The sequence below is a fragment of the Oncorhynchus mykiss genome, chromosome 8, assembly GCF_013265735.2.
Source record: "Oncorhynchus mykiss isolate Arlee chromosome 8, USDA_OmykA_1.1, whole genome shotgun sequence".
Lineage (NCBI taxonomy): Eukaryota > Metazoa > Chordata > Actinopteri > Salmoniformes > Salmonidae > Oncorhynchus > Oncorhynchus mykiss.
Genome location: NC_048572.1, coordinates 69,677,298 through 69,698,081, shown reverse-complemented (window position 1 = coordinate 69,698,081; position 20,784 = coordinate 69,677,298). Strand labels below are relative to the sequence as shown.

The 20,784-nt window shown below is 42.9% G+C and overlaps 1 protein-coding gene across 1 annotated transcript; it reads right to left on the bottom strand.

Annotated features, from left to right (window-relative positions):
• Nucleotides 1-4,119: 4,119 nt before the first annotated feature.
• Nucleotides 4,120-5,793, bottom strand: LOC110530440 (forkhead box protein Q1). The gene has a single exon (XM_021613504.2). It carries the CDS (start codon nt 5,570-5,572, stop codon nt 4,673-4,675), a length of 900 nt encoding a protein of 299 aa, XP_021469179.2. The 5' UTR covers nt 5,573-5,793; the 3' UTR covers nt 4,120-4,672.
• Between the last annotated feature and the right edge of the window lie 14,991 nt (nt 5,794-20,784).

Sequence of the window (20,784 nt, the reverse complement as noted above, 5' to 3'; positions counted from 1 at the left end):
CTTTGGCGTATTTCTGCCCCAATACAGGAACCAATTAATAATGACATTTGTGCCACATTAATAATGATAAACATAATTTATATAAAGAACATCATAGCTGAATGTATTATTATTGTTGTAGTTGTTATTATTATGATTAGTAGTAATAGTATGCCAACTTATTTTTGCAAATAATGATAGTTATTAATGATTCTTGTAACGCAATAGGCCTACATATGAAGTTGCCTACTGTGATATTCGTAACAATGTTAGGTTAAATCTCGAATAATATATATGAAACATTTGAAGGGATATAACTCATGTTATTGGATCATTGGTCCCGCTTTAGATGACCTGCAGCTTATAAAGGCTTCATAAAGCCTTCATAAAGACCTCATAAACACTACATAAATGTGTTGCAAATCATATATAACCTTATTTCATGCACTATAAAGGGTTCATAAATGTGGCATAACTGTGTGACATAACCAGCAAAGTCAAATGTGACATAACCCACTATGTCAAATAGGACATAAACCTGTGCTTTATGAAGGGTGGCATAAGCAACGCTTAATAAAGACTCATCAGAAATCATATTAACCTTGTCAAGCATCTTGGTAGAGCATTGCAACGCCAATATAGTGTGTTCAATTCCCGGGACCACCAATATGTAAAAATGTATGCACGCATTACTGTAAGTTGCTTTGGATAATGTGTCTGCTAAATGGCATATATATTACTCTAAAACATTTATAGTTTGGCCCAACCTCTTTCCGTCTTGGTGCATAGCCAATATTGTACCTGACCTTAACTTTCCCCATAATGCTGTGCTGCAGGATGACACGCTCGAAAGTGCAGTCTTGCATAGCAAAAAAAATAAAACTTAGTAGTGCATTTTAAATCAGTTTTTCTCTTTTGCCTAATTCATACATTTTTTTCCGCACATTTGATTATCTTGCATTTGTTTTCCAGGTTTCGGATTTACCCAATTTTTTTTCTGGCTTTCTCACACTTTTTTTAATAGAGAAACCACAAAATTAGATTTTCTGCGTTCACAACAATGCTTAAAATGCAACCATGGACCCCTTAAGAGGTCCGGGAAAAATCTTCGAAACGTACATTTTTGAGTGTAGTTTCCCTTTAATTCCCATTTAAAGCATGCACTGTTGTTTGGTTCACTGGTGTTTCTGCAGTGCAGTAAGCCCCCATGTGATGGTATTCGCAAATCAAATTCCCACTTGTGGTGCCACTGGACAGCAAAAAATGTGTAAGTTAAGCGTTATCTATTGTAATTTAATTTAGTTTGTAGTAGTTAAGCAATGAGTTATATTACATAGCTACCTCAATCGTTATTTCAAATCATTTTGGGGACTGCACAGCAATTGCTAGCCAGCTAAGTTACATAGCTAGCTAACTATACCAACACAAAATGTAGCCAACTAACAGGCTCAACTAAATACAAATCCCCCAATAAACATCAATGTCTCATAGTCATGTCATGAGATTTGTAAATTTAAGAGGAATCTAATAAAACGAATCAAAATGAGTTTCTCATCTCCCCCATTTAGAGTATTTCTGGTTCAGCACAGAAATGTCCTTAACCAGATGGTGTGGCAAAGGTATTTTCTAACAGACCTGCTAACTTTCTTTGTGGTTACTTTTAAGGTTGGAACCAACATGCTACTGCATGCTACTGTCTACCTCCAGCAGGCAGAGACAAGAACCATCTGTCCACCAGCTCAGGGACAAGCTATTCTATTCATAGCCCTGTGTAATGTTCAATGTAATTGCATTGCTGGACTTTTTTAGACTTAAAGTATTTGTATTGTTTTAAAAATGTAAAAATAATATTTAATATTTCTTTGTTTTAGCTGTTAGTATCTGTTAGTATGTGTTATGAATGACCAAAGGTGTCTGACTTTAAAGTAAGTTCAGTGTCATGTGATATAGAGTCCTTATGGATAAGTTATGATTGACCGAAGGAGTCTCACTTTAAAGTATTACAGGACACTACATACATTGTCAATAAATAGATTATACATCTATGGTTCTCATGATCTACAGGTTGCTGTACGGTGTGAGAGGTATTTAGATGGGTTGATGGACCAGCAACGCCTGAGTTTAAGTGTGTGTGCGTGTGTGTGTGTCAGAGCCAAGATAATTTGGAGTAGTCCTACCTGAGACTACTGCAACAGGCATTCCTCTTCTGTTCCCATAATGGAGACTAGGGCTTGAATACAACCTGTTACAAAGGTGGCATGATTTTGTGGCTGATCTTTCAGTGGGGGAGTGGGTGAATATGTCAAAGACCTGACTGGGCCCAGCACCTGCACAGTATGACTCGTTATATTGTTGTGTGCTTGTTTGTGTACTGAGGAACATGTATCTTGGTTCCAGAATAAAGATACTTTCAAGTTCCTTATGTTGAATTTCCTTTTGTAGACTACAGTACATTTAACGCTATTGCTCACACATCATATACAAGCCTGGGATATCAACCATTCAAACCTGGACCTTAGTGGGAGTGACTATATAATTCAACGGGAACGACCTTACTGAGTCAAGTATTTGTCATCAGGCTATGTTCTTTGCTAGCAAAAACATTAAACCTGGTCGTCACTAGTTAACCCAGCCACAAAGTCAGAATTGTGGCTCAACTCTGCCCATTTCCACAATTTAACCACACTGCTAAACTTATGCCTAACCTAACCTGAAATTAAGACCAATAAACTCATTTTTGTCCTCGTACATTTTTACAATTAAGCCTTGTGGCTGTGCTATCTAGTGGAAACCATTCCCCCTGGCCTCAAGGGAGAGAAAAAACAACAGGCCCTACCTTCCAGCTAGCTAATTAGCAAAGGACATAGCTAGCTATTTATTAATGGCTTTACCGAGAAGAAGAAAGACTACACCCTTACAGCCAATGTGTGTCGCGCGTGTGAGGAAAACTATCCCAATAAGAGTTACCAAACATCTCTTTATTGCCAAGACGTCGGTCCGATAGGACAGAAGTGCAAACGACACGTGGCGGAAGGTGTTGTAGGAGATGATTGGTTGGTAGATTGTACAAACGAGTAATGCTTTTCATTTTTGATGGTTTGGTCTACCAGCCCTTAGGTGTAATGAGACTATGACTTCAAATAAAGAGTGTCTGCCATCTTTTAGCACAATATGTCACAATTTATAAAGCAGGTGTTTAAATCATATTTGACATAGTGGGTTATTTCACATTTGACATTAGTGATTATGTCACACAGTTATGCGATATTTAGGAACCCTTTATAAAGCACGACAGAAGGTTATAGATTGTTTGTAACACATTTCTGTAGTTCTTATGAAGGCATTGCGAAGGTTTTATGAAGCCTTTATAAGCTGAACGTCATTTTTAAGCGGGACCGGATCATGTTTAGTGATTTATTAAAGTGAGATGTGATATATATAGCCTACCATTAGTCTACTATTAGCCTACCATTAGCCTAGCCTTTCGCAACCCTTTTCGATATCTTCAGGTCCTCCTTCCTTGTACTTCCGTCCGTCCTTATTTCCCTTCTCTGGCCTTCCTACCCTGGTTTCCCTTTTAATGTGTTTATGCTATTTCATACAGCGATAGTCTAGGCGAGACGACAATAGCCTATACTGTAAGAATATTTACAACATTATCAACGTGTTTCATTCAGCACATTCATTGTTTGAGTGCTGACAATGATAGGGATACGTTTTGAATGACAGCTTTCAGTCAACGAAGCATTACGAATTATGCATCATGTCACGCGCATGTCCCAATCAATTTCAATTTGACAGCGAGCGAATAAAATTAACCTAATAATATGTCGCCTTGATAGTAATGGTAAAGCAGTGTTTTGAAAAGGGTTGGATATTAGACCAAGTCGATTAGGCAATTTTTACATGTATTTTTAAATGCACCTGCAGGCCTACAACACCTGTCAGTGGTTTTGACGGTATGTTGGGATTTAATCATTCATAATTAATTTCTCAAAGGTTCCCTTCATTTTGCCGTTTTGAATATAATTTTTCTTGCAAACAACTTGTAGGGCAGATATCTTGTATATCTTCTTTTTTCACAATCTATGCGCTATGGATTCAATAAGATAATAAAGATAGAAACACATCACATTTCAACGTTAAAGTTTCTCTTTATTACAAATATTAATCGTGTTTTTTAAAATAAAAACATACAAACAGCTCGACTAGCACAAATGACATGCCAAATGTTATAAACAGCATGTTCTGAAGCTCAACTGATTGTCGAAAGTAACAACTTTTCAACAAACCAACGACATAAATAGCCTATAATCTATACATCATAAACTGTACACTGTATAGCACAAAAAAATGCCCTTGATTTAAAGGGAAATTACCACAGAACCTCAAAGGAATGACATAAAGCCTACTCCTTCCCACACTAAATGTCCATACTAAAATGTCCTGATGAAATAATACGACGCCCTGTGTAGGTGACTGGTTGTCCACATTTAAGGTAATGCAATAAAATGCATTTAGTTGATACACAATAATAACTAAAGTACACAAGTGCAAACCCAGTGTTTTCATTCCATTTGCTACACTCCTCGGGTCCATTACGACAACAAACGTTCTATTTCTAATAGGTGGTAAGCGTCAGTTTTTTTTAAGTAGTTGGCGATGGTACTGTAGAGATTTTCTGGTAAACTGATTATGCCTTTGAATAATATTCTGCGGGGTAACTGTCTTTGCGATTGACCCTCTCTGAATAAAATCCACCACCGTATGCCCTCAGCACATGCGCAGCGTATGAGTCCACATGGAACATCGACTGGGCGTGATGTGGCAAGGCGACAGGTGATCCTCTCATAATGTGTGGCATCATCTGAGTGTAACCGGGCCACGGTAATGCAGCAACGGTGGGAGAATCCTCTGCCCACTCCTGTCTCTTGAACGGTTTGCTGAGGATACTGTCTATAGCGAAGGAACTGGAGAACTTGGCACTGCTGGGTCCGGTTTTAGTGGTAGGGGGTGTGGATGTGATGGTGACTTGCGCGTTCTCGTCGGCAGCATGGTCGGAGACGTTTTGCTCTTTGCCTGTCTTTTTATTGATGCGCTTTCTCCTGCGTCGGAACACTCCGTCAGCGAAGGTGTACTCGCTGTGAGGATTCAGCATCCAGTAGTTGTCTTTTCCCCAGGGTCTGGACGGGTCCCGGAGGACCTTTAGAAAACAGTCGTTAAGTGACAAGTTGTGGCGCACCGAATTTCTCCAACCAGTGTAGCTGCCCCGGAAAAATGGAAACTTTTTCATCAGATAGTCATTGATCTCTGCCAGAGTCAGACGACCAGATGTTGAGTCACGGATAGCCATGGCAATCAGTGCGATGTAAGAGTACGGAGGTTTTGGTCTCCGTATGTACGGTTTGCCAATGCCTATGCCGTCTACGCCGGGTGTGACAGGTGGCGGGCTGTGCGCCACGCAGTCCCCATCCGAACCCAACTCTTCCTCACCGGAGAGAGGCGAGCGGACGCTGCCCTCGGCATCGCTGCACAGCTCCTGCAAAGATTTCACCTCGTTGTGGTGGTTTCCACAGAATACTTCAAGTTTCATGTTGTCTATTATTATTTATCCTATAGCCTACTGCTAGTTTTCTATCCAAATTGTATCCGAATCTCAAGTAAAAACAGGCACGTCCTCAGATGAAGTCTTGTCTTGTGCGTAAATGTGTCAAAACGTAGACCGCTTTCTGTCAAAATATCCTAGAAGTACCTGATGAAGTCACCGTCCTCATACCTTTGGGTTCACTAGCTCGTCTGGTGACCTGTTTATAGCACAGGCTCACCTCAGTACCAACCCAACTAGGCGGGGCTAGATGATGATTATGGATATTTTGGAACAACTGAAATATCATGCACTCTCAATGTTTATGACACATCGTAAATCATAATATCTATTTTTATGCAAGTGTTTTTTTGGAAAGACGATTGCGATGAATACCCCTTTCACCCTCCTGTTTTCAGCATAACAAGACAAGTATGTCTTGTGTAACTCGATCAGGCTGTGAAAGTAGACACCTCTGGAGTATTTCACCTGAGACAACAGGTGGCGTTATTTTCCTTTCCATCCGTTCTGTCTAGAAGGATACCATCATTATGGAGAGTTATACCTGATCTATTATCGTTTTGTTTGAATTCTTCAAATGTTTCAGTTTGGCCATCATTTGTCTGCAGATGCACTTAATAATGCCCTATTTGATGCAAGCAGCCTCCACTGATTTTTTATATATTTTTTTATATAGAGATGCTATACAGTGCTTGTATTACTTTGAATATTATTTTCCCACAGTTTCTCTACTCTTTGCCTGCTCTGCATCTAGGAAAGAAAGCATTTCGTCAAACAAATAAGAGCTATCTCAGCTGTCAATCATGGGGACATCCCAGAAGCACACTCATAGTCAAGTAATTCTCTGTAAAGTCAGCAGTAGGTTAATGTTACTGTAAAAGGCTGAAAACTTAAAATGCCATTATAAATAGTTAACATTCAGTTGTCCTATGCTGGTGTGTGGTAATTCCATACTTATTAAACAATGGTTAATGTAGAGAGGACATCACAAGCAGTGTTGGGGATACTACTCTGAAAAGATAGTTTACCAAGCTACCAATTACTTCACACCAAATGAAGTTAAGCTACACAAAAGTTACCCCTACGAAAACTATAGTTTACTCAACTAAAGTTACCTTGAAAAAGTAGTTCACTACATCCAAACTACTGCGTTAAAAATGATCATACAGTATGCAAATCAGAAATGTCACAGACTACAAATTGCAAGAACAGATATCTTTGTGGTCATATGTTAACAGAATGTGTAACTTAGCCTATTAAACACAAAAGCAATGTGTCAAGTGAAAATTAGGCAACCATATTTAATCACATTTTTGCAAAAAAAAGTAGTGTTGTTCCAGTAGTTAGCTACACTGCTACATAGACAAAAAGTAATCAACTACTGAAAACACTACCTCGATTTGAATTTAGTTGAACTACCACCAAGCTACTGCAAAATGTAGTTTTATTACTCGTTGAACTACATGTTCAACACTGATCACAAGGCAGGTATTAAGGGCGGGCGGGGCTAATGGTTAACTGTTAGTGAGTCTTAAGTTGTTTTGTCTTGAAGAACATTCACACTTGTGGATTTCAGTGTGAAGAAGACAAAATAAAAACAACTCGTTTTAAAGTGCAAAGTGACACTTTCATGTGTTCTCATGATCACACATCAGAACACTTTTTTTGATAGAGCAGAAAGCATGTTCATGCCAACTCCAGCACCCACGTAGAGACCGATGTTGTTGTGTGAGTCTTTCTTTCCTAAACAGCAGCAGCTAGACTATTTACCTGTGTATACTTGTTCCCCCTTGTTGCTGTGGTACTGAATGTTGGCCTCTTTTGATGAATTGCTTATTTTGATTAATTCATTTATCTTGAACCTTTTATTGCAGTGGGCTAAATCAGGGTCACACAGAGTGTTTCTTGGTAGTCTTAAACAAATCTACTTTGAATCAAAAGTATACACCTCACACACATGATTATGGTCTTAACAAAAATAAGACACCTCTCTGTACCATGTCAGATATATAGCTGAAATGTATTCAATTTAGATTTTGCATTCCAATATTAACTTTATATACAGTATCAGTCAAACGTTTGGACACACCTACTCATTAAAGAGTTTTTCTTTCTTTAAAAAAAAACGATTTTCTACATTGTAGAATAATAGTGAAGACATCAAAACTATGAAATAACACATATGGAATCATGTCCTAACCAAAGAAGTGTTAAACAAATCAAAATATATTTTACATGTTGGATTCTTCAAAGTAGCCACACTTTGCCTTGATGACAGCAATGCACACTCTTGGCATTCCCTCAACCAGCTCCACATGGAATGCTTTTCCAACAGTCTTGAAGGAGTTCCCACATATGCTGAGCACCTTTTGGCTGCTTTTCCTTCACTTTGCGGTCTAACTCATCCCAAACCATCTCAATTGGGTTGAGGTCAGGTGATTGTGGATGCCAGGTCATCTGATGCAGCACTCCATCACTCTCCTTCTTGATCAAATAGCTCTTACGCAGCCTGGAGGTGTGTTGGGTCATTGTCCTGTTTTAAAACAAATGATAGTCCCACTAAGCACAAACCAGATGGGATGGCGTATTGCTGCAGAATGCTGTGGTAGCCAGGCTGGTTAAGTGTGCCTTGAATTCTAAATAAATCACTCTCAGTGTCACCAGCAAAGCACCACAACATCATCACACCTCCTCCTCCATGCTTCACGGTGGGAACCACACATTCTGTGATCATCCATTCACCCACTCTGCGTCTCACAAAGACATGGTGGTGGAACCAAAAATCTCACATTTGGACTCATCAGATTAATGGACAGATTTCCACCGGTCTAATGTCAATTGCTTGTGTTTCTTGGCCCAAGTACGTCTTTTATTCTTATTGGTGTCCTTTTAGTAGTGGTTTCTTTTCAGCAATTAGACCATGAAGGCCTGATTCACACAGTCTCCTCTGAGCACTTGATGTTGAGATGTGTCTGTAACTTGAACTTCTGAAGCTGGTAACTCTAATGAACTTATCCTCTGCAGCAGAGGTAACTCTATGGTGGTCCTCATGAGAGCCAGTTTCATCATAGGCCTTGATGGTTATTGCGACTGCATTGAAACTTTTGAAGTTCTTGAAATTTTCCACATTGACTGAACTTCATGTCTTGAAATAATGATGGGCTGTTATTTCTCTTTGCTTATATGAGCTGTTCTTGCCATAATATGGACTTGGTCTTTTACCAAATAGGGCTATCTTCTGTATACCACCCCAACCTTGTCACAATACAACTGATTGGCTCAAATGCATTAAGAAGGAAATACATTTCACTAATTAACTTTCAACAAGTTATACCTGTTAATTGAAATGGTTTCCAGGTGGTTTCCTGGTGACTACCTCATGAAGCTGTTTGAGAGAATGCCAAGAGTGTGCAAAGCTGTCATCAAGGCAAAGGGTGCTACTTTGAAGAATCTAAAATATAGAATATATTTAGATTGGTTTAACACTTTTTTGGTTACTACATGATTCCATTGTCACGCCCTGACCTTAGTTATCTTTGTTTTCATTATTATTTGGTTTGGTCAGGGTGTGACAAGGGTGGTGTGTTTTTGTTGTTGTTGTATTGTCTAGTGGTTTCTCTGGTCTAGGGGTTTATATGTCTATGGGGGCTTATATGTCTATGGTTGCCTAGATTGGTTCTCAATTAGAGGCAGCTATTTATCGTTGTCTCTGATTGGGAACCATATTTAGGTAGCCATATTCCTTGGTTTATCTGTGGGTTATTGTTTATGTGTTGTTCCCTGTGTCAGCACTCAGTTTATATAGCGTCATGTTCGTTTTGTTATTTTGTGTAGTTTGTTTAGTGTTTCTTCGTTTAATTAAAAGAAGTATGTATTCTTATCATGCTGCCCTTTGGTCTCCTCTATACGACGAACGTGACAGAATAACCCACCAAACCAGGACCAAGCAGCGTGAAAAGGAGGAACAGTGCTTAATGGGGAGATGGACCTGGTAGGAGATATTAGATGGAGCAGGACCCTGGACGCAGCCGGGGGAATATCACCGTCCTAAGGAGGAGATAGAGGCAGCGGAACGGCTATACTACAAGGAGAAATACCGGAGAATAGAGGAACTGTGACGATATGAAGGTACACGGCTAGCACGGAAGACCGAGAGGGAGCCCCAAGAATCTTCTTTGGGGAGGCACACGAGGAGATTGCATGAGTCAGGTCGGAGACCTGAGCCAAGTCCTCGTGCTTACCGCAGGGAGCGTGTATGTTATGCAGAGATGCGCACGGTGTCTCCAGTGTGTAGAATGGCCATCCAGCCAGGACGTATTGAGCCAGCTCTATGTTCTGGATCTTCAATGCGTCTCCACGGTCCAGTGTATCTTGTACCTCCTCCCCGCACTCGCCCTGAGGTGCGTGTCACCAGCCCAGTACCACCAGTGCCAACACCACGCACCAGGCTTCCTGTGCGCCTCCAGAGCCCAGTACGTCCTGTTCCTCCTCCTCGCACTCACCACGCACAAGGCCTACAGTGCGCCTCCAGGGTCCATTACGCCCTGTTCCTCCTCCCCGCACTCGCCATGAGGGGCGTGTCACCAGCCTAATACCACCAGTGCCGGCACCACGCACCAGGCCTACAGTGCACCTCGCCAGTCCAGAGCGTCCGGCGACAGTACCCAGACCGGAACCTCCCACGATGGGCTACAGTCCGGAACCTCACATGACGGGCCACAGCGACGGTCCCCAGCCCGGGTTCTCCAGCGAAGGTCCCCAGCCCTCATTGTAAAGAAGGGGGGCGGCGTCCAGAACCAAAGCCGCCACCAAGGTTAGATGCCCACCCAGACCCTCCCGTTTAGGTTTGTGGCCGGGAGTCAGCACCTTTTGGGGGGCTGGTGACCTTAAGTTATCTTTGTTTTCTTTATTTGGTTTGGTCAGGGTGTGACAAGGGTGGTGTGTTTGGTTTTTTAGGATTGTCTAGGGGTTTTCTAGTCTAGGGGTATATGTCAATGGTTGCCTAGATTGATTGAGAAACAGAGGCAGCTGTTTATTGTTGTCTTTGATTGGGAACCATATTTAGGTAGCCATATGCCTTGGTTTATCTGTGGGTTATTGTCTATGTGTAGTTGCCTGTGTCAGCACTCAGTTTATATAGCTTCACGTTTGTTTTGTTATTTTATACGTTTGTTTAGTGTTTCTTCGTCTAAATAAAAGAATAATGTATTCCAATCACGCTGCGCTTTGGTCTCCTCTATACGAAGAACGTGACATCCATATGTGTTATTTCATTGTTTTGATGTCTTCACTCTTCTACAATGTATAAAATAGTAAAAATAAAGAAACCCTTGAATGATTAGGTGTCCAAACTTTTGACTGGTACTGTACATCACAGGAGACTGAAATATTACAAAACCGCTTGACAAAGAAACACCGAATTTTGAGAAGAAAAAAATATATGTTTATTATTTATGAAACGTATTAATAACATTCCACCCAGGACACTAGATGGCAATTTGGTAATTTGACAGCAGGAAAGGACTACATAAATAGCCTTAAGGCTACTGATGACTTAAAGGAACAGGGAAGTTATGCAGATATTATACGACGGTGACACCATAATTGTGAAAACCGAGCGTCTAGCTGGAAGACATTCTGGAAATATGCAAAGAGTGAGCAAGGCAAGCCCAATGCTTTCTGGGTAAGCATTCATCTCAAGGTCATGTACAGTTTAGCAAAAGAGAAGGAAGATCACCCATACTGTTTGGTCACTGTAAAAGCATTTGTCTGTTTCTCTATCTCAGTTGGTTTCAGGGTTTGGTTAGGCCATCTAATCCAGGGGATGCCCACCAAAAGTTTAGCAAAACACTGGTTGTGAAAGTGACTCACAACATGGAGATTTTGCATTGTTTGTTGTGGTACTGAACCATAGCCAGCTGGCTTGTACTGTAAACCCTGTCCTCTGTAATGCATCGTATTTCAGTGGCAGTGAATGTTACTGTATTTAGCCCGACTGTCATGGATGTCTTGAGGAGTCCTGAATTCTATTGGTAAAATTTCAAGATAGACCATTATTGGTTTGAAGTTAGAGGTATGCTAAGGGCCTATGTGGCACTGGCATGGCAAAGGGCATACAGTAGCAGCTGATGACCTCTCTATGCCCTATCAACATTCTCCAACCTCTTCCAAAGGGACATAGCAGAGTCAACCTCTGGAGTGAACATGACTTACGATGGGATTCCCCCTATGGCTAATGCCAATGCTTTCATTCTCCTTTAGCACTACCACACCTCAGCTCAGAATGATGTTATGTTTACTTTAGATGTATGTGAAATATTCTCCTTCCCCACAGTGCATTTAAGTAAGACGAAATTGAATCCATCCATAGTTAATGCAAATGATAACTATTCAGCCATTTCTTCTTGACAACTTAAGGACATACACATGACCACATGTTCTTCCAGACACTCCTTTATGTTTATGTAAGAACCATTATGAATGTCAAGGTGTGTGTGTGTGTGTGTCATAGTCTGTGTGAGTGTGTTTTCAGAGCAGATTAAGTGTGATCATCTGTTTGTGCTGTCTTTGACGGCGAAGTCGCTGTTTTTGAAGAGACTCAGTGTTGACTATAGGTCTCTGTAATCCAACCACACAATGACTAAGGCTCAGATGGCATGTATGCGTTCTCCTCACATGTAGTGGCTTGTGTTCGTGTGTGTCTATATGTGTACATGTCTGTATCCTCTTAATAATAGCTTGGCTGACATGCTGCAGCAAGTGGGACTGGAGAGAGGGAGAGAGAGAGGGGTAAGCCCCACATAGAACTGTAATGATGAGATATCACATTGGGACCTACATCAGAGTACAGGTGAAAATCAACGTGACATAATGGAATAGAATAGAACAGTGCCACCATAGAAAACCAGGATGACTTGGTGTGATAGCCTAGCTGTCATTATGAATATAGCCCTGGTTGTAAGACTGTTAGCTTCTGAGTGTATGGGTTTGAACTTTAGTGTAAGCTGACCATAAAAAGAGTGTCAACAATTTGTCATCTTGCTTACCAAGATGGCACAGCAGTCAGACGTCTTTTGTCCTCGTCTTATATACACTGCTCAAAAAAATAAAGTGAACACTTAAACAACACAAGTCAATCACACTTTTGTGAAATCAAACTCCACTTAGGAAGCAACACTGATTGACAATACATTTCACATGCTGTTGTGCAAATGGAATAGACAACAGGTGGAAATTATAGGCAATTAGTAAGACACCCCCAATAAAGGAGTGGTTCTGCAGGTGATAACCACAGACCACTTCTCAGTTCCTATGCTTCCTGGCTGATGTTTTGGTCACTTTTGGATGCTGGCGGTGCTTTCATTCTAGTGGTAGCATGAGACGGAGTCTACAACCCACACAAGTGGCTCAGGTAGTGCAGCTCATCCAGGATGGCACATCAATGCGAGCTATGGCAAGAAGGTTTGCTGTGTCTGTCAGCGTAGTGTCCAGAGCATGGAGGCGCTACCAGGAGACAGGCCAGTACATCAGGAGACGTGGAGGAGGCCGTAGGAGGGCAACAGCCCAGCAGCAGGACCGCTACCTCCGCCTTTGTGCAAGGAGGAGCAGTAGGAGCACTGCCAGAGCCCTGCAAAATGACCTCCAGCAGGCCACAAATGTGCATGTGTCTGCTCAAACAGAAACAGACTCCATGAGGGTGGTATGAGGGCCCGACGTCCACAGGTGGGGGTTGTGCTTACACCCCAACACCGTGCAGGACGTTTGGCATTTGCCAGAGAACACCAAGATTGGCAAATTCGCCACTGGCGCCTTGTGCTCTTCACAGATGAAAGCAGATTCACACTGAGCACATGTGATAGTCTGGAGACGCCGTGGAGAACGTTCTGCTGCTTGCAACATCCTCCAGCATGACTGGTTTGGCAGTGGGTCAGTCATGGTATGGGGTGGCATTTCTTTGGGGGGCCGCACAGCCCTCCATGTGCTCGCCAGAGGTAGCCTGACTGTCATTAGGTACCGAGATGAGATCCTCAGACCCCTTGTGAGACCATATGCTGGTGCGTTTGGCCCTGGGTTCCTCCTAATGCAATACAATGCTAGACCTCATGTGGCTGGAGTGTGTCAGCAGTTCCTGCAAGAATGGCATTGATGCTATGGACTGGCCCGCCCGTTCCCCATACCTGAATCCAATTGAGCACATCTGAGACATTATGTCTCGCTACATCCACCAACACCACGTTGCACCACAGACTGTCCAGGAGTTGGCAGATGCTTTAGTCCAGGTCTGGGAGGAGATCCCTCAGGAGACCATCCGCCACCTCATCAGGAGCATGCCCAGGCGTTGTAGGGAGGTCATACAGGCACGTGGAGGCCACACATACTACTGAGCCTCATTTTGACTTGTTTTAAGGACATTACATAAAAGTTGGATCAGCCTGTAGTGTGGTTTTCCACTTTAATTTTGAGTGTGACTCCAAATCCAGACCTCCATGGGTTGATACATTTGATTTCCATTGATAATTTTTGTGTGATTTTGTTCTTCGCATACCTTTTTATATATATTTTTTCTTTTCCATAAACTCATCTTCAAAACACTCCTGCAACCCGCCTCACCAATTTATATAAAAAATAAAGTATTATTTACCTCAAATCTGTAATCCTCCATAGAACCTAACCAGAAGCTAGCCAGAAGCTAACCAGAAGCTAGCCAGAAGCTAAACAGAAGCTAATCAGAAGCTAGTCAGAAGCTAGTTAGCTTCTTTACTGGCTAATCGTTAGTATTCAGCTAACCGCGGTTTGTGGTCATCAGCTATCCTTTAGCTCAAATCTATCGCCAGTTTTGTACGGCGCGGCTCGGACCGGAACATACCGGACCAATTTTTCTCTCCATGTCCCCGGATTTCAACCGCAAGCTCTGGACATTTATACCTGGATCTCGCAGCTAGCTAGCTGCTATCCGTGTGACTATCGGCTTACGTCGATTCCGGAGCAAACATCAATTATTCCGGAGCTAGCCAGCTGAAGAGTTCAATCAGTCACTCCTGGGCTACAATCACCTATCCAAACCCGTTTTACTGCCAACGCGGAGCCCCACCGGGCCTTCACGACTGGACTACCGACGTTATCTGCCCGAGGGAGTTATCCAGCTGGCTCCTCCGTCGCGACATTACCTGAACGCCCATCTGTGGTCCGCTAATTGTTAGCTGTATTATCGGCTGCTATCTGAATTGACCTATCGGACAATTTATTTTCTTCTTCTTGGGCCTCTATAACTATATCTATTTTTCTTTTGCGAATTGGATTGATCCCCTCTACCACACGGAACCCCACTAATCCTACCGACGGAAACGCACGAAGTGGCTAAAACCAGACCCCCATCTTATGCTAGCTTGCTACCGATGGCCCGGCTAGCTGTCTGAATCGCCATGACCCCAACCAACCTCATTACTCACTGGACCCTTTTGATCACTCGACTAAGCATGCCTCTCCTTAATGTCAATATGCCTTGTCCATTGCTGTTCTGGTTCGGGTTTATTGGCTTATTTCACTGGAGAGCCTCTAGTCCTGCTCACTATACCTTATCCAACCTATTAGTTCCACTACGCACACATGCGATGACATCTCCTGGTTTCAATGATGTTTCTAGAGACTATATCTCTCTCATCATCACTCAATACCTAGGTTTACCTCCACTGTATTCATATCCTACCATACCCTTGTCTGTACATTATACCTTGAAGCTATTTTATCGCCCCCCAGAAACCTCCTTTTACTCTCTGTTCCAGACGTTCTAGACGACCAATTCTCATGGCTTTTAGCCGTACCCTTATCCCACTCCTCCTCTTTTCCTTTGGTGATGTAGAGGTGAATCCAGGCCCTGCAGTGCCTAGCTCCACTCCTATTCCCCAGGCGCTCTCTTTTGATGACTTCTGTAACCGTAATAGCCTTGGTTTCATGCATGTTAACATTAGAAGCCTCCTCCCTAAGTTTGTTTTATTCACTGCTTTAGCACACTCTGCCAACCCGGATGTTCTAGCTGTGTCTGAATCCTGGCTTAGGAAGACCACCAAAAATTCAGAAATGTTCATCCCTAACTACAACATTTTCAGACAAGACAGAACTGCCAAAGGGGGCGATGTTGCAATTTACTGCAAAGATAGCCTGCAGAGTTCTGTCCTACTATCCAGGTCTGTACCCAAACAACTTGAACTTCTACTTTTAAAAATCCACCTCTCTAAAAACAAGTCTCTCACCGTTGCCGCCTGCTATAGACCACCCTCTGCCCCCAGCTGTGCTCTGGACACCATATGTGAACTGATTGCCCCCCATCTATCTTCAAAGCTCGTGCTGCTAGGCGACCTAAACTGGAACATGCTTAACACCCCAGCCATCCTACAATCTAAGCTTGATGCCCTCAATCTCACACAAATGATCAATGAACCTACCAGGTACCTCCCCAAAGCCGGAAACACGGGCACCCTCATAGATATCATCCTAACTAACTTGCCCTCTAAATACACCTCTGCTGTCTTCAACCAAGATCTCAGCGATCACTGCCTCATTGCCTGCATCCGTAATGGGTCAGCGGTCAAACGACCTCCACTCATCACTGTCAAACGCTACCTGAAACACTTCAGCACTTTCTAATCGACCTGGCCGTGGTATCCTGGAAGAATATTGATCTCATCCCGTCAGTAGAGGATGCCTGGTTATTTTTTTTAAATGCCTTCCTAACCATCTTAAATAAGCATGCCCCGTTCAATACATTTTTTATCAGGAACAGATATAGCCCTTAGTTCTCCCCAGACCTGACTGCCCTTAACCAACACAAAAACATCCTATGGCGTTCTGCATTAGCATCGAACAGCCCCCGTGATATGCAGCTTTTCAGGGAAGCTAGAAACCTTTATACACAGGCAGTTAGAAAATCCAAGGTTAGCTTTTTCAAGCAGAAATTTGCTTCCTGCAACACTAACTCAAAAAAGTTCTGGGACACTGTAAAGTCCATGGAGAATAAGAACACCTCCTCCCAGCTGCCCACTGCACTAAAGATAGGAAACACTGTCACCACTGATAAATCCACTATGATTGAGAATTTCAATAAGAATTTTTCTACGGCTGGCCATGCTTTTCACCTGGCTACCCCTACCCCGGTCAACAGCACTGCACCCCCCACAGCAACTCGCCCAAGCCTTCCCCATTTCTCCTTCTCCCAAATCCAGTCAGCTGATGTTCTGAAAGAGCTGCAAAATCTGGACCCCTACAAATCAGCCAGGCTAGACAATCTGGACCCTTTCTTTCTAAAATTATCTGCTGAAATTGTTGCAACCCCAATTACCATCCTGTTCAACCTCTCTTTCGTGTCGTCTGAGATTCCCAAAGATTGGAAAGCAGCTGCAGTCATCCCCCTCTTCAAAGGGGGGGACACTCTTGACCCAAACTGCTACAGACCTATATATATCCTACCATGCCTTTCTAAGGTCTTCAAAAGCCAAGTCAACAAACAGATTACCGACCATTTCGAATCTCACCATACCCTCTCTGCTATGCAATCTGGTTTCAGAGCTGGTCATGGGTACACTTCAGCCACGCTCAAGGTCCTAAACGATATCATAACCGCCATCGATAAGAAACATTACTGTGCAGCCGTAATCATTGATCTGGCCAAGGCTTTTGACTCTGTCAATCACCACATCCTCATCGGCAGACTCGACAGCCTTGGTTTCTCAAATGATTGCCTCGCCTGGTTCACCAACTACTTCTCTGATAGAGTTCAGTGTGTCAAATCGGAGGGTCTGCTGTCCGAACCTCTAGCAGTCTCTATGGGGGTGCCACAGGGTTCAATTCTTGGACCGGCTTTCTTCTCTGTATACATCAATGATGTCGCAGTTGCTGCTGGTGAGTCTCTGATCCACCTCTACGCAGATGACACCATTCTGTATACTTCTAGCCCTTCTTTGGACACTGTGTTAACAACCCTCCGGGTAAGCTTCAATGCCATACAACTCTCCTTCTGTGGCATCCAATTGCTCTTAAATACAAGTAAAACTAAATGCATGCCTTTCAACCGAAATCACTGCCTGCACCTGCCCGCTTGTCCAACATTACTACTCTGGACGGCTCTGACTTAGAATACGTGGACAACTACAAATACCTAGGTGTCTGGTTAGACTGTAAACTCTCCTTCAAGACCCACATCAAACATCTCCAATCCAAAGTTAAATCTAGAATTGGCTTCCTATTTCGCAACAAAGCATCCTTCACTCATGCTGCCAAACATACCCTTGTAAAACTGACCATCCTACCAATCCTCGACTTCGGCGATGTCATTTACAAAATAGCCTCCAATACCCTACTCAACAAATTAGATGCAGTCTATCACAGTGCCATCTGTTTTGTCACCAAAGCCCCATATACTACCCACCATTGCGACCTGTACGCTCTCGTTGGCTGGCCCTAGCTTCATACTCATCGCCAAACCCACTGGCTCCATGTCATCTACAAGACCCTGCTAGGTAAAGTCCCCCCTTATCTCAGCTCGCTGGTCACCATAGCATCACCCACCTGTAGCACACGCTCCAGCAGATATATCTCTCTGGTCACCCCCAAAACCAATTCTTTCTTTGGCCGCCTCTCCTTCCAGTTCTCTGCTGTCAATGACTGGAACGAACTACAAAATCTCTGAAACTGGAAACACTTATCTCCCTCACTAGCTTTAAGCACCAGCTGTCAGAGCAGCTCACAGATTACTGCACCTGTACATAGCCCACCTATAATTTAGCCCAAACAACCTCTTTCCCTACTGTATTTTTGTATTTTTGTATTTTTGTTTATTTATTTTGCTCCTTCGCACCGCATTATTTTTATTTCTCTTTGCACATTCTTCCACTGCAAATCTACCATTCCAGTGTTTTACTTGCTATATTGTATTTACTTCGCCACCATGGCCTTTATTTTTGCCTTTTCCTCCCTTATCTCACCTCATTTGCTCACATCGTATATAGACTTGTTTCTACTGTATCATTGGCTGCATGTTTGTTTTACTCCATGTGTAACTCTGTGTCGTTGTATGTGTCGAACTGCTTTGCTTTATCTTGGCCAGGTCGCAATTGTAAATGAGAACTTGTTCTCAACTTGCCTACCTGGTTAAATAAAGGTGGAAAAAAAATAAAAATAAAAATCTTGGTCAACTTTCACCCTTCCAGTCACATTGTGTCTGACCAATTGATTGATTAAGTAAACCTGTGATTGACGGACGTTTCTGCTACCTGCTATCTCCTTCTCAATCTCACCTGTGACAAGAACAGTGCTGTGAGATTTATGAGGACGTTAGATTACATTCAGGAGCCTTGCCACAGGCCCTAGATCAGATAAGACACCTCCAGTTAACGAACTCAGTCAGGTTCACACACACACAGACACACACTCACATTCATATGCACGAACACACGCAGACATGTAGACACACACACATACACACACACACTGGTTCACATGTTGGGTTCATGGAATGTGCTTTACGTGCAGTTAGCCGGACACTCCAACATGAATCACATTGTTGAATAATGTCAGATTAATGATTAAGCATATAGTTCAGTATATTCAGGTAAAACATTTTATTTTATTATATCTGGGTCAGAAGGATGGAATTCTGTTAGAAAACGCTGATGTCTTTGGAGACATGATTAAATGCTTGTATCCCAGTGTCCCGTACAGTACCAAAATAAAACCCCACACCATTCAGTACCACAGTCAAATAAACAACCCTAATTTGGTTTACAGCAGAACTATACTCTGACTGGCTTCAGCAGTAAATAATAAAATACATGTTCCCTCTAATTCCTTTCCTCTGTCTTTGAGTTAGTTTCCAAAGCCAAAGTGGGCCTCAGTCATTTGAAGTATGGACTGTAGTGACCAACCACCATGGAACCAAACATAAACAACTATACTTTGAAGAGACTGAGTGTTTTACACAGGAATGAGGAGGGGATGAACGTATAGAGGACAGGAATGAGGAGGGGTGAAAGAATAGAGGACAGGAATGAGGAGGGGTGAAAGTATAGAGGACAGGAATGAGGAGGGGGTGAAAGTATAGAGGACAGGAATGAGGAGGGGATGAAACTATAGAGGAAAGGAATGAGGAGCGGGTGAAAGTATAGAGGACAGGAATGAGGAGCGGGTGAAAGTCTAGAGGACAGGAATGAAGAGGGGGTGAAAGTATGGAGGACAGGAATGAGGAGGGGATGAAACTATAGAGGAAAGGAATGAGGAGCGGGTGAAAGTATAGAGGACAGGAATGAGGAGCGGGTGAAAGTATAGAGGACAGGAATGAAGAGGGGGTGAAAGTATGGAGGACAGGAATGAGGAGGGGATGAAACTATAGAGGAAAGGAATGAGGAGCGGGTGAAAGTATAGAGGACAGGAATGAGGAGCGGGTGAAAGTATAGAGGACAGGAATGAGGAGGGGGTGAAAGTATGGAGGACAGGAATGAGGAGGGGGTGAAAGTATAGAGGACAGGAATGAGGAGGGGATGAAAGTATGGAGGACAGGAATGAGTAGGGGGTGAAAGTATAGAGGACAGGAATGAGGCGGGATGAAGGGATACAGGACAGAAATGAGGAGGGGGTGAAAGTATAGAGGACAGGAATGAGGAGGGTGTGAAAGTATGGAGGACAGGAATGAGGCGGGGGTGAAAGTATAGAGGACAGGAATGAGGAGGGGTGAAAGTATAGAGGACAGGAATGAGGAGGGGGTGAAAGTATAGAGGACAGGAATGAGGAGGGGTGAAAGTATAGAGGACAGGAATGAGGAGGGGATGAAAGTATGGAGGACAGGAATGAGTAGGGGGTGAAAGTATAGAAGACAGGAATGAGGAGGGGTGAAAGTATAGAGGACAGGAATGAGGAGGGGATGAAAGTATGGAGGACAGGAATGAGTAGGGGGTGAAAGTATAGAGGACAGGAATGAGGAGGGGTGAAAGTATAGAGGACAGGAATGAGGAGGGGGTGAAAGTATAGAGGACAGGAATGAGGCAGGATGAAACTATAGAGGACAGAAATGAGGAGCGGGTGAAAGTATAGAGGACAGAAATGAGGAGGGGGTGAAAGTATGGAGGACAGAAATGAGGATCGGGTGAAAGTATGGAGGACAGAAATGAGGAGGGGGTGAAAGTATGGAGGACAGAAATGAGGAGCGGGTGAAA